This window comes from Meles meles, chromosome 15 (genome assembly GCF_922984935.1).
Source record: "Meles meles chromosome 15, mMelMel3.1 paternal haplotype, whole genome shotgun sequence".
Classification (NCBI taxonomy): domain Eukaryota; kingdom Metazoa; phylum Chordata; class Mammalia; order Carnivora; family Mustelidae; genus Meles; species Meles meles.
Genome location: NC_060080.1, coordinates 37,782,318 through 37,796,836, shown reverse-complemented (window position 1 = coordinate 37,796,836; position 14,519 = coordinate 37,782,318). Strand labels below are relative to the sequence as shown.

At 53.6% G+C, this 14,519-nt stretch overlaps 1 protein-coding gene across 11 annotated transcripts in view; it reads left to right on the top strand.

Annotated features, from left to right (window-relative positions):
- The window catches only part of PAX8 (paired box 8), a 55,632-nt gene that overhangs the window by 24,553 nt on the left and 16,560 nt on the right, over positions 1-14,519 (top strand). For 5 of the 11 annotated variants that reach the window (XM_045979936.1, XM_045979934.1, XM_045979929.1 and 2 more), the window contains exons 3-8: positions 5,336-5,501; positions 7,414-7,614; positions 8,974-9,062; positions 9,333-9,458; positions 9,723-9,910; positions 14,029-14,152. In XM_045979936.1, the coding sequence (XP_045835892.1) occupies positions 5,336-5,501; positions 7,414-7,614; positions 8,974-9,062; positions 9,333-9,458; positions 9,723-9,910; positions 14,029-14,152 (894 nt within the window). The remainder of the gene's footprint in view (positions 1-5,335; positions 5,502-7,413; positions 7,615-8,973; positions 9,063-9,332; positions 9,459-9,722; positions 9,911-14,028; positions 14,153-14,519) is intronic. The other 6 variants (XM_045979939.1, XM_045979935.1, XM_045979932.1 and 3 more) reach the window with 3 other exon arrangements.

The following is a 14,519-nucleotide window of genomic DNA, read 5'->3' as shown; positions in this document are numbered from 1 at the left end:
GATAGCAAAGACACCTGGCCCAAGTGGCTTAGCACTGAACTGTAAGGGATAGGTCCGAGTTAACTAGATAAGAGGGGAAGACAATGAAATAAGTCAATCAAAGAAAGAAAATTATCATACGATCGTGCTGATATGTGGAATTTGAGAAACAAAGCAGAAGATCATGGTGGGAAGAGAGATAAAAACGGAACCGGACAAAACCAGAGAGGGAGACAAACCATAAGAGACCCTTAATCTCGGGAAACAAGCAGGGTTGCGGGAGTGGAGAGGGTTGGGAGAAATGGGGTGGCTGGGGGATGGACACTGGGGAGGGTATGTGCTATGGTGAGTGCTGTGAATTGTGTAAGACTGATGAATCACAGACCTGCACCCCTGAAACAAATAATACATTATATGTTATTATATGTTAATTAAAAAAAAAAGTTCTGTGTAATGGGAGAAAAAAAAAAGAGAGAAGACAAGAGTTCAGGCAGAGGGAACAGCACGTGCAAAAGCCCCAAGGGAGAAGGACACACTGCTGGCTCTGGGGTCATGCAGAAGGCCCATGAGGGTGCAGGGCAGAGTGCTGAAGGGGGCACGAGGTGATGCCAAAGGGCAGGTCCTCTGCTTGCCCTGCAGCTCCTGTTGCTCCCAACCAAGATGACACTAGTGAGAAGCCTCTTTGTGACCTAACAGGAGATTTCCAATAGGAAACTGAACGAGGAAGAAGGGGGAAAGCTCTGGAGGTCCCGGGGAAGCCCACAGGACCACCCGGGCATGGGTAGTAGGTAAAAGGGCAGGAGCAAGGGTGATCACCAAGGATGACCGTCTAGAGTGGGCAGAGCCCTGGGGTTTGAGAAAAGCCTGAAAAATATACACATATGGGACGCCGGACAGAAAGAAAGGGGACGGTTGTGGAGTCCGCCATTTAGGGATCCCATGGCAGGGAGTCTGCGCAGTAACCATCACCCGCCGCTCACATTGGGAAAGCATTTTTCTGTTGCATGTGCACACGGAAGCATTTTTTTGTGGCAGGTGCCGGGTGGACAAAGACAGGGCCTCTGCCCTTGAGGAGAAGAAGCAAAGAGACTGATCACTGTAATCAGTGCCATGATGGCGACTTGTATAGAAGACTATGGGGAGCCCAGGAAAGTTCTGTGTGGACCTTAGGATGTGGGATTGGTGCCTATAACAGGAGTTTTGCATGATGAGCCTCTCTGTTTTCCTTCCGCGGTTCCTGCTCCTCAGAGCTCTATAAGGGGTAAAGAAATGCCCAAAGAAAGCCCTAATGCTTCCCTAAATGGTCACTTCTCCAAAGTGTACCTTGCTGGACAGTGGGCTTTGCAGACTTCCAGACCCCTCACTATAGAACAGTCCTCTCTGGTCCTGGGAAAGTTGGCATCTCTTTGTCTGAGGGCCTTCACACTTAGAACCTGCTCGTGTCCAGCCAGACAGGCTTGTCTTCCTCTTCCTTACCCACCCCTCCCCACCCACGATGCTCCAGACCATGCAAAGGACCTTTGCTTAGGAAGCTTCAAACCTCTTTCTGGTTCACACCTTCCCCCCAGCACAACCAGGGGCTCCCACTCATTCCTGGCTTCCGGCCTCAAAGCCCACCCCGTCCACAGCGTCATGGAAAGGTGGTCAGTACAGTGGGTGTCCCAGCCCTTCCCAGGGCAGGAAGGAAGTCTGCACCCACCTCTGGGCAGTTGGTGATGACTCACCCAAAGGAGCCCACTCCTCCACACCGGACACAGGAAGGACAAAAGTCCTTCCATTACAAAGACTCAGCTCAAAACCTCAAACCATAGTGGCCATCTCCATCTTCCGCCAGCAGGCTCTTTCCAGACTCCACCTGTCCTACACCACAGGAAGGTCTTCCAATGTCTTGAGAGCACCAAGACCTTGTGCAGGGATTTATTTTCCTGTGGAAACTTCTTTACCTGGTTACCTCCTAGTCATCCCCCCCAGCAACCTCCAACTGACCACTTATGGCCTCCCCTAGTATCTGAACTTAACCTCTCTCCAGAAACTTCTCCCTTAGCACAGTGATTCCCAATATATGTGATTGCATCTCCTAAAGATTGTAAGTTCCTTGAGGGCCAATTTCTTGATCTTTTCAAGATAGTTTCCTCCACCTTCATGGTAGGCACCTCGTACATGAAGAAGTGAAAACTATGATATACAAACAGTATGAATTATTATTCTTTGAAGCTGGTGGGGACAAGGTGGTAGCTGTACAAGTATTTCTTTCCTCTCTTTATTTTCTTTACCAGCCATCGCCTAGCCTAAACCAGTGGTTTGCAACATGTGGCCCCAGACAAGCAGTATCTGGGAACTTCTTAGAAACAAATACTTGGTTCCATCCCAGAACTGCTAATTCAGACACTCAGGGCATTGGGTTCATCAGCCTGTGATTTAACGAGCCCCCCAAGTGATTCTGATGCATGCTCAAATTTGAGAACCACTGTTCCAGTCCTAAAGCCGAGCTTGGGGTTGTAACATCCAACCATGTAAATATTAAAAATTAGAAAAATTTTGCACAAAATCAAGATTTTCAGCAAACAAAACACTCCTACATCCTAATTTCCCCATCTTCTAAAAACTGTTGTTATAGTTCAACAGCAGACACAGCACGAATTCCCATCCAATGGATGAGAACAGTAAGGCTGGGAAAAATGAAATCCACTTTCTCAAATGATAAAATTAAAACAGGCAGAGTCCATGCAGGAATCTGGCCCAGTGCTCTTTGTACAGCAACACAAAGGCATTCAAAAGCCAGTAAAATAAGAGAAAGCACTTGAGAATTTATAATTTAAGGACCAGGAGTATGAGAACAATTTCCTCTTCACACTGATGTTGGATGATCTAATAAATAAGCTTTCAAGGAGGGTTCCTGAGGGCTTGGGTCTCTAAGGATCTTGATAAGTCCTTCAGGAAGATTTAGGACAATATCCCACATAGCTTCTTCAATAGAGAGACAGACAGGGTTTTTTTGTTTGGTTTGTTTTTGTTTTTTGGGGTGTTTTTTTTTTTAAGGCACAATACCCAATTTAGGTCACCCCAAAAATGGCACTTGGTCTTTTAAACCTGCTACCTTTCTACTGGTGAAGAACTCCATGTGTAGGAAACCTTGCTTCCAGACAGAGCAGTCCTAGGACAAACACCTGAGCCTTGGTGGATGAGGTAGAAGCCTAAGTTCTGGAAAATGGGGACAAAGCTGGACTGTCTTAAGGTCTTGTGTGCGTTTGGGTGGCTGTCTGGCGCCCCCTTGTGTTCAGTGTCTGCACCCAAAGAGCCAAAAGACCACAGGGATGGAGTGTGGGTCAAAGCACTAAGCCATTGTCCAAGGACGGCCCATGGCCATAAGAAGTCAATGGAAGGGGTTCAGAAGTGGGCCATCTGGGATGTCCTCCCATCCCTGGTGGAAAAGCACTCTCTAGGACAAGCTGCCTAGTATGGGTATGGTGGAAAATTGTGTCCAAGCTCACCCAATTGCCTCCACCAGGGAAATGGATCGCTGTGTCCCTCCTGCTGGGTATTTGGCCAGCAGGCCTGTTCCTCCTGACTTAGCACCCAGGCCAGAGACTTATAGCCTCTTTTTTCTTCATTTAAGAGAAATGGACTGTTCTGCTGAAGCCATTTGGGCCCCTGAGGAGACATTGCAAGGCAGTTCTGAATGTGCTAAGTCAGTGGGCGGTAATGGGCACTGTGTGCCCAGTGGAGGCACTTCCCACCCTTCCCCATAAATAGTCCTTAACAGGCTCACACAGAAAGGCTTGGGGTGGGCTCTTCCTCCTCGCCTGCCTGCTCCCCCTGACTCCTACCCCTGGAGCTCTACCATCCCAGCCAGATCACCAAGTCATCCCCTGGCGAGAAATGATGTCCTTTATGCCCAGATCATGGCATCTTCAGCACAGACTGCAGGACCAGTGCCAAGCTGCCAGGGTTGGTTCTGGCCATAGGACAGGGCTTAACCCAAGAACTGAGGGGAGCCTTAATCCTTGTCTAGAGCCTGGGCGCTCCTCATATACGCTGAATCACATAAGTCATGGAAAGCAGGTCACTCACACTCTCCAAGCCCCAGTCTTCATCAGCAGAAGGGCGATCTCAGCCCCAGAATGAGCCCAGTGTGGGTCTTGGCATTTTCAAGAGTTGAGAAGTTTGGTAAATCTAACAGACAGACACCTTCTTGCCTCTAAGCCTTTGCATATGCTGTTCCCACTGCCTGGAACAGTTTTCTCCCTCTCTCCTTCCCTTGGCGAATACCTCTTTACCTTCAGTGTTAGAGTAGACTCCTCCAGGAACTCTTCTAGAGTCCCCTAAGCCTGGGCTTGGTCCCCTCCAGTAGTTCCCATAACCCCTTGCCTGGTCCTGGTCCCAGCAGTGATAACATGGTCTGGTGATTGGCTGTTTGTTGGTCTGGGCCCTCACTTTAGTAAACGCCATGAAACAAGAGCAGAGATCACATCTGCCTTACTCACCTGGGCACCTGCAGGGCCTGGTACAGTGCCCAGAACATGGTAGGCACTCCATACATATGTGCTTGACTAGGTAGATGGGCTCAGAATGAAACACAGGCTGGGGCCAGAGGGCCGAGGGCAAGTTAGCAAGACAGCTAAGGAAACACACACACACATCCACATTCTGCATCATGGCCTGCAGCCCGGCATGTCATGACCCTGGAACCCTTGCGAACACATGCTGTGGAGATCTCTGCCCAGCCTTGCAGTTCTCTGGCCCATTAGAGAAAGAAGAAGCCATGGGATCACTAGGGCTGGGAGCCCACAGATGAGGCCTGGGCCGCTCTGCCCCAGCTCGACCATAGAATCTCTGCTTTTGTTCATTTCTGTTTCTTGATGCACTTGTGCTGATAAGATCTGGCTCTGTGTTAAAAAGAAAAAAGACAAAGACAAACGTAAAGACCACTGATTTAGTCTACACCCTCATTTTACAGATAAAGAAAGGGGAGCCAGAGAGGAGAGGGGACGTTCTCCAGCATCACAGAGCTCAGCATCAGAGTAGGAAGACCCGACATCTCCAATCTTTAGATACTTGTCAGAAGGAGGGAAGAAGGTGGGCAGTTGTTATTCAGAGTGAAGGGTTGAGGGTCTGAGAGGAGACTGAGTAGGCCCTGTAGGTCCCCAGATGGCGTGTGTCCCTCCTACATCATACACCACCCTCCCCAACGGGAACTAGCCTCCCCCTGCAATGGGAGAGAGGAGTCAGCAGGAGCACTGGAGGGCGTGATGGTGGGAATTTGCACATGCACACAGCACCCACACTCAAGGGCTAATTCCCACCGCCCTGCCCTGCCTGGCCTTGACAGCTGTTCCTGGGACTACTGTCTTCTTAGGCCACGGAGGGCTGAACCAGCTGGGAGGGGCCTTTGTGAACGGCCGACCCCTGCCAGAAGTGGTGCGTCAACGCATCGTGGACCTGGCCCACCAGGGCGTGCGGCCCTGTGACATCTCCCGCCAGCTCCGAGTCAGCCATGGCTGTGTCAGCAAGATCCTCGGCAGGTAAGCACGAAATTCACCATAAGCACGAAATTCACCACAAGCCACCTTCCGCGCAGGGTTTGCCTTGGGAGGCCCACCTCGCGGCCACACCCCTTCCTCTGGGGGCACGACATCAGCTCCCACGTCCAGCTTCCCTCCCGGTGGTGCCTCCCCACCCACTGCTCTTCTGTAATTTTCCTGTCCTTGCTTCTTTCTTTGTCCATTTCTCCTTCCTTTCATTTCTCCCTCCCCCTTTGCTCCATCTCTCATTTTTAGGGGCTTCCCCACTCCTAAAGCTGGAGACTCTTCCCTAAAGCACCCCACTCCTGCCCTGGCTGAGACCAAGGGAAATGGAGCAGCCAGGGAGGGGACACACAGGAGGAGAGGTGGCTCCTGAAGTCTCACTCCCTGCATGAGGGATATTGGAGTGTGCTTCTCAAGCTCTTTAGTCCCAGAGCACCTGCAAAGGAGCACCAGGGTACCTTGATGAGCTGCACAGCCCTAAGCCTGGTCCACACCAACATATAAATCACAGCATCTTCTCCAGGAGCCAGGCCAGGGTGTTGTGATTTTTAGGGGATGACCAGGGACCAGTTTGGAACACTCATGCCAGAGCAGTGGTTCATCACCAGGGCTGCACGATGGAGTCACCTGGGGAAACTTAATTAAAAAGTAGGAATGTGTGTCAAGGCCCCAGCCCACACTCGTTATTAAAGCAGAACTTTAGGAGAACAGGCCCAGGTTTTTGTATAATGTTAAGGCTCCTTCAAGGGATTCCAGTTTTCTATAGCCAGAATTGAGGACCACTGGCCCAAAGTTTCAGGAGGGACCAGGAGCAGCAAAGCCCTGCTTCTGGGCTGACACAGCATAGCCTGGAGAGCCATTCCCAAAATGTCCCTGCCCTGGGGGACTTGAGGCTTTGCATCAGCTCAGTGTAGCTGTCTCCCTCACTCAGCTCATAGGTGGATTCAGGAACAGTCCTGGTTTAAAGAGCCAAAGGGACCTGACTGTAGCTGAACTGTGGAGAGCTCTGGCTTCCTGACTGAAGTTGCCAAGGACAAGGGCACTGCCCCACCCCCTCCAGCTCAGGTCAGGAGAGGGGCTCCTAGGTTGGACTGCAGTGTCCTCGAGAGATGAGTCTGGAATGGCTATGGTGGACAAGCAGAGTTTTAAAGAACCAAGCTTTATTCTCTGACAGAAGAGACCAGAGAGTTTCCAGCATGAAGAGGGGAAAGTTATCCTGACCTAAGTCTTGGATCTACCAAAGTAGCTGTCTGGGGGCTCAGAGGAGAGGAAAAGTGGACAGCCTGGGAAAACAGGCTTGGCTTGAGGGCCTGGACGTGGTCAGGGATCCAGGCCAGGTCGGCATTCCAGAGTCCAGGAAGAACAGCTTCCACCTGAACCATGTAATCTGGTAGAAAGCCAGTGGCCAACCGTGGTGGTGGTGGGCGCAAGGGGGCGGGGGGGAAGGTAGGGGAGCAAAGGTAAACCAGTAAGACAGAGCCGAGGGCCCAACAATCCAAGCTGGCCTCCTGGGGAGGCATAAAGCCAGGATGGCCAAGAGTGGTGAGTCAAGCTTTAACCCCGGAAAGCTGCGGAGAGAAACCCACTACTGGGAACTTTTATGGACACACAGACATACGCAGCAAAACTTCTTTCTCAGAAGGGAGATCGTTTGTATGCCATAGGAGGCTTTTGTGGAAGCTCAGATGTCCAGGGCAAAGTCTTGAGCTGGGGGCTCTGGTTTGGCAGCAGCATAAACCTACTCATGCAAGGGAAACAGACCGTGCCAGGAACATTAAGTGTCTGAGCCCAGCCCTGGGGGTACATCTTACACCCAGAAGCCTTGGGGAGGAACAAGAGTCTCTGGCTAAGTCCCAGCCCGGAGACCCCACCTGCTTATTGGGTAATTCTTTGGGGTTCTCTATTGGAGTAGGTACTACGAGACTGGCAGCATCCGGCCTGGAGTGATAGGGGGCTCCAAGCCCAAGGTGGCCACCCCCAAGGTGGTGGAGAAGATTGGAGACTACAAGCGGCAGAACCCCACCATGTTTGCCTGGGAGATCCGAGACCGGCTCCTGGCGGAGGGTGTCTGTGACAATGACACTGTTCCCAGTGTCAGCTCCATCAATAGGTGAGAGGGACACAGCCACCGGGTTGGGGGGAGGGGAGGAGTCAGGGCACCTGGGCTTTGGGGGAACCATGATAGAGACCCAAAGGAGGGCTGGCTTGGGTGGAACAGAGCCGAGGAAGGGCTCTCCTGCTGAAAAACTAAGCAGGAAGCACCCCAGGTGCTACAGGGCAGGATCCACACCTCCCCACTGCTCTACGACACTCCTGTCCCCACCCCACCCCACCCCACCCCACCCCTAGTTGTACTTTGCCAGTTTCCTTCCTCACACGCTATACTCTCTTTCATTCGATAAAAGAATCCTGAAGTGACCCTTTCCTGGGCCACACGACCCCTAACCTGGCCCTCATTCAAGCATTCACTCAATTGTTTGGTCATTCAATTATTCACTCATGGCCTCAATCAATTATTTACTCACTCATTCATTCCCATATACGTAATTCACTCATTATGTGCTAGGCCCCAGGAACACACAATCCTTGTCCTTATGGAGCTTATAGTCTAGTGAGAAGACAGATACTATCAAGTACTGAGTGCCCCCAGACACAATTGTAAAAATGCAGCTCTCAGTCCTCCTAGGGAGAGGAACATGAGGTACGTGAGCTAGCATGGGGCGCTTGGTTTAGGAAGGAAAGAAAAGATGTCCCTGAGAAAGAAACAATGAGTAAGAGTTAACTAGGTGAAAATGGAAGCCAAAGATGCACTGAGACAACACACACAAAGGCCCTGTGGCTCACAGATCTTAGACAAGAAGCTGAATGGAAGCCAGCAGACGGAAGGGGGGCACAAGGTAGGCTGAGGTGGAAATATCAGCAAAGACCTGCCTTTTAGAGGCTGGTGGCCATGTCACATATTCTTGCCTGTGATCCGTAAGAAATGGGGCAGACTGTCAGCAGAAGGCTGAGTTGCATTTCAAAATGTCCGCTCTGGGTACAATAGGGAGAACAGATCAGAAAGAGTCAAGAGCAGGTAGGGGTGGGCCAGTGAGTGATCCCTGCGGGAAAGAGCTGGTGGTGGCCTGAATTAAGTTGCTGACTGTGCCATGCAGAGAGGAGTCAAAGCTGGAGAGGTTAGAAGGTCAAACCCCAGAACTTCGTAATGGCTTTGATAGAGGAGGGAGGGAGGCAGAGGTGAAGCCCCCCCCAGTATTTCCGTCTTGAGTGCCCAGTGGAACTGATCATGAAACAGCAACACTGGGAAGGACCAGGTGTGAGGAGTGAGGTCAGGGGGTTAGTTTTAGACAGGCTGTCCTTGAGGCACCTCCAAGATACCCAAGAGAACTCAGAAAGGCCCGGGATCCCAGGCCTCGTGAGTCCTGTTTCCTCCTCTTCTCTCTAATGGCCTTTCTGGTCTTCCTTACAGAATCATCCGGACCAAAGTGCAGCAACCTTTCAACCTCCCCATGGACAGCTGCGTGGCCACCAAGTCCCTGAGCCCAGGACATACGCTGAGTGAGTGCTGATGTGCTGGCACGCTCAACCTTGCACACGCACACCCATGTGCAAACACATAGTCACACACACGCCCACACAGACACACCCACTGGCGTGGACTGAGCCCTTCTTAGGACAAAGCCTCGCTGGGTCCCCAGAAAGATGCACTGATACACTTAGGGGCGGCAACACTTCAGGCAGCCTCCATTCCAAGAACCCCTCCCACAGGGGACTTCGAGGAGTGTCCCCCCTCCATGTGCTAACCCTCTCCCTCTCATCCCACTGCAGTCCCCAGCTCGGCTGTAACCCCCCCAGAGTCACCCCAGTCAGACTCTCTGGGCTCCACCTACTCCATCAATGGGCTCCTGGGGATCGCTCAGCCGGGCAGCGACAGCAAGAGGAAAATGGACGACAGTGAGTGTCAGGGAACCAGAGGGCAGCCTGGGGTGCAGGAGGGTGGTCTGCTCAGGCTCCAAGGGGACTGGTAGCTCCGGACTTTGCAGAGGCCAGTGACTCCCACCTACAGCACATGGCCTGTCCCTAAGCTGGCCACAGTCCCCCGGTCTGGAGCTGGGTCCTCCCCATCCCTCTCCAGCCTGGAGTCTGCCCCTCCAGTCCGGCCTGGGGCATGGGTAAGGTGGGTCCCCTGAATGCTTTCTCCCTGCCTGGGGACATCAGGTGACCAGGACAGCTGCCGGCTGAGCATCGATTCCCAGAGCAGCAGCAGCGGGCCCCGCAAGCACCTGCGCACAGATGCCTTCAGCCAGCACCACCTGGAGCCGCTCGAGTGCCCCTTCGAGAGGCAGCACTATCCGGAGGCCTATGCCTCCCCCAGCCACACCAAAGGCGAGCAGGTGAGCAGTCAGGTGAGTGGTAGCACAGTGGCAGGCAGGGGCTGCCCCCCAGCACGGTCTCGGGGAGACTCCTAGGACCCCTGCTGCTTGCCACCAGATCAACCAGAAGTTGCACCAGTGGGCCCAGGGCGCATGCTTCCTGCGGCTCCTTGCCAAGTCAGCCCTTATTTTACCAGATGCTGGTACCTTCCTCCTTCTGCCCCCAGCCCCCTCACCTTCCCTCACTCTTAGCCTCAGAGCTCTGCCCTTTCCCAAAGAGCGACACACCCAGGCCTCGCCTTCCCTCTGTCCTCTACGGCTTTCCCAGAGTGCAGGGTCAGGTCCCACAGCTCTGAAGCGGCAGCTCAAAGCCCTACACCATGACCTTGACCAGCACCGCCAGCCTACCCCCGGCCACTCACACCTGCACACCATAAGATCTGCTTTACTCATGCTCCCGAGCATGTCCTTCCCGTTCACACCTCTCTGCCCTGGCACACAGCATGCCCGCCCCGCAGAGTGCCTTGCCTTCCACTTTCCTGCCTGGAAAAGTACTGCTTGGCCGTCATCACGAGTCAGCTCAAGCACCCCTTACCCATGATTCGCGCCCTGCCCCACAACCATGCTTCATGTCTCCCTGGTCCGTGCTTCTGTCCATCCAGCATGCCACCCCAGTGACTTCTCACAGCCTACTCTAATTGCCCAGTGGGCAGAGGTGTAGACAGTGGGTTTCCTAAGGTAGGGCAGCATCTGGAAGCATTTTTTTTTTAAATTTTAATCTCCAGCACCAATGTGGGGCCCCTCTTAGAAGAGATGCTCAGTAAAGCTGTATTAGTGAGTGAGCTGAGAAATCCAGAACAATAAATTGCAGGTTGCCGGGGAGTTTTGATGTCTAGTGCTCAGGACGGGTAAAATGGTTTACAGTGGGTCCACTTCTGGGTAAAGCTAACAGAGATGTCCCTGGTCTCCCCGCTGAGGCCAGCAGAGTCTCCACAGCTCCGACAGAACTTCTAGGACCACTGGCCCCTCCGTTCACGTATATCTGTCCACAGTAGCAGTGGCTACCATCCCCACCCCCAAACCCCCTCCCCAGGTCAGCCAGCTGAGGAATTCCCTTAGGGTGGGTCTGCTCACCCCACTTTGCTTACGCTGTCATTTGATCCGGGAGTGAGGCAAGCCTTACGCCTTGAAAGTCTGAGCAGGACAATGTGGATGAGGCCAATAAGGGGCTGAACCACAGCCAGTGACCGTCTGGGCTGCTGGGCCCATGCCAGCACCGCAGCTGGCCAGGCAATCTGCGTCAGCGATTTTTATCAGCCTGGGCTGTGGCCACCACGAGGGGGTGCAGAGAAAGTTGGCCGTCAGCAGACCTGGGGAGAGGGCCCGAGTGCTCATCTGAGAGTCAGCACACAGCTCCCCGAGGGATGTGGAGCTGCAGCTGTGGGCTCGCTCACAGGGAGCCCGCTCTGTGTGCAAGCACCAGCTTTCCTGCAGAAATTCTGCTGCCTAGACGCTGGGCACCCGCTGGGTCCCAGAGCCACCTCCTGGCTCCCTGGTGAGCCCCCAGAGGGCCCTGCCTGATGATGGCAGGGAGACCGAGACCAGCACCAAGCTGGCCCGTGCACATAGGGAATCGTGGTCTTAGAGAGTCCTGGAGCTACAGGGACCTTGAGGACCACGGAGCCCAGTCTTTCCATTTGTGTGGCGATAACCCAGGGCTGGGGAGGGTAGACAGAGCCTGGGGGAGTGAACCGTTGTGGAGCTCAGGTCTGCCGGCCCTGGTTTCCTTCTGACTGGCCTGCTGGCTCCCTGTTTTAGATACAATACTTCCACATCAGTTCTCGCTCGAAGGCTAGAGAAAGAGAGTTTGAAAACCATGGAACTGCTCCAAACTCTTGCCCTGTAGATAAGGAAATGGAGGCTCAGCAGTGTCCATCCACGATTCATTCCTCCCTCAGCCAATCTGTTCGCTCATTCATTCACCTGGCTGGGTGGTAAGGGGCAGGGAGTCCCAGCCTGTGCCGAGGGCTCCCTGTGTCTGAGCCCCTGCCTCTCCTGCCCTTGGTGACTCGGACTATGTCATCGAAGGACACTGTGCGCTCTCACCTAGCCCCAGGAAGGCCCTCTGGCCTGGGGAGCTGAGAGAGAGAAGGACAGGTCTTCATACCTGACCTCAGGATTGGGGGGAAGGCATAGCCGTCTTCCCTATCAGATGGACAAGGGGGAAAGCATTCAGCAGAAACGCCACGTGGCCTCACTCCTGGTTCGGGTTGCTGTTTCACCACTAGGCACAGCCAGGAGTCACAGTGAGGAACTGTTCTTTGTCCTCTCTTTTATGGGTGCAACAAGAACACATCAGCCGAATGTGAATATTATGACAGTGACCGAGAACTTTGCAGCTTATGACTCTGCACAGAATTCAGAAATAGTAATACCTTTTAGAGCAAAGTCCTGGGCATTCTGTGCTAAGCATTTAATGTATGTATAAAAAATCTCATGTCATCTTTATATCTGCCCGGTGACGCAGATTCTATTTTCCCTGTTAAAGGGATGAGTGGCTGGTCACGGCAGACCCAGGCCTCAAGCTGGCCCGCGTGCTACAGCATTATGTCCCTGTGCACCCGGATTCAAGTTCAATCCCGGGAAGAAATCCGGCCATCACTGGGATGACTGGGGACTTTGGGGGGAACTGGGGGACATTTTTCCCCCCACTGAACCATCTGGATTTGGGAAAGCTAGGGATTTTGAGTTTGTATTTGTTATCAAATCAACACAACCATAAGGCATTTTAAACTTTTCTTACACTCTCTAGAAATTAGGTATTTTGCTCGATTTCATTAAGCCTGGCTCTAAGCAGCTTCCCCCTGCCTTGAACCTGGCCCCCATCAGAAAACTATGGAACCAGAGAACCATTCAGTCAGTAATCACGGCCACATGACAATGGTGCCCTGGTGGCCTCTAAAATTGCCTGCAGCTTCCAGAAATGCCTGGCAGGCAACCCGAAAGTGCCATGGCCCTTTGGAGAACCCAGCTCCACAGAAATCATTGGAAGTGGTTGCCTTTACTGGACCCATTATGTAACCGTGGAGCATTCCTTGCTTTAACCGTTGCATGCAGAGTGTGTTTGTGACGTGTGCGACCCACATGCAGAGGACAGGTGTGTGCTTGTGTGTGCTGTCCTGTCCCCTCGAGGGAGGGAGTCACGGTGAGGGGTAGTGCACGCTTGCCTGTAACTGAACAAGGGAGAGAGAAAACCCCACAGGTACTTAATAAAGAGGTTTTTTGTTTGCTTTATTTTGTTTAAACAAAATTAACCCCAAGGATCACCTTCCAGCGGAAGCAGCAAATTAATATTGACTTGGATATCGAGGAGAGGAAGAAGACAGCCACCTGTTCTGGCGGGGGTGGGGGGGTTTATATCTGCCGCTTCCCTGAAGGGAAGAGCACCTGCGGCAGCTTTGTACCTGTGTCACTCTTGCCTGGGGACTTGCCTCTCCGGGCTTCAGGCTCTCCACCTATAATACAGACACAATATTGCCTGCCCACGTCACAGGGCTGTGGGAGTCAGCGGACAGGATAACGTGGGCAAAGCTCTAATGCGCGCCCTTGGCAAACAGCTGTGGTTAGGACGTCATCCAGTTGAGCGCCAGGTTGGGGAGCATGGACAGGAGAGCGGGATCCCTCAGGTTTCCATCTTGCCTCTGCCCCATAGGGGAACCTGCCGCGTTTTGTGGCCTCCGAGGCTGTGTTTCCCATCTGGAGAGGCATAAACCAGTGAATGGGTGAAGCACTCTGAACCCCACCACAGAGAGACGGCTCCTGCCCTGCAGCCTGTTCTCTGAGGGTCCAGACCCTGTGGGGAGACAAGGATGGAGGCGGCCATCCAGCCAAGCCCTCGAGCCACATGCAGCTTTGAATCCTGGGGCTGCAGGAGCAGAAGCTGGGAGCCAGGGATTGGGAGAACAGTGGGGCTGCGAGTCGAGAGCGGAACAAGAAACCCAAGAACCCATTGAACAGGCTAAGTGGAGTCCGACTGGAGTGGAAAGAAGGAAGAAAGGAAAGGAGCCTTTCTGCGCAGATCAGATCTCAGGGTCCCTAGTGAGGTCTGACGCCAGGGAACCTCCGCACAATGACTTCTCTTTGTTCCCCAGGGCCTCTACCCGCTGCCCTTGCTCAACAGCGCCGCCCTGGACGACGGCAAGGCCACCCTGACCCCTTCCAACACACCCTTGGGGCGCAACCTCTCGACTCACCAGACCTACCCAGTGGTGGCAGGTACGATGCCTGGAATGTCCTGGGCCACGTGGGCCCAGCTGCGCAGAGGGGCTGGAAGGCAGAGCGTGGATGGCCCTGAGGCGGAGGGGGCTAGGGCCCTGGGCCTGCAGAGGAGAGGTGGGCTGTGCCGGCTGGGCCTCCGGGTGGGTCCAGAGGGTCCGGCCTCTCGGCGGCCCACCGCCTCCTCCGCGCTCCCCCACCGCAGTGGGGGAGGGTAGGGGGGCACACAGAGTCCTTTCGCACCGCAGAGGCACAGCATGGAGGCAGAGCTTCTGTCTTCCCCCACCCTCACCCCAGGAACACGCGCAGCCCCTCCCGTCACCCCTAGACTCAGAGAGGAGCCGCCTGCCCCAGCGCCCCGCCCGCA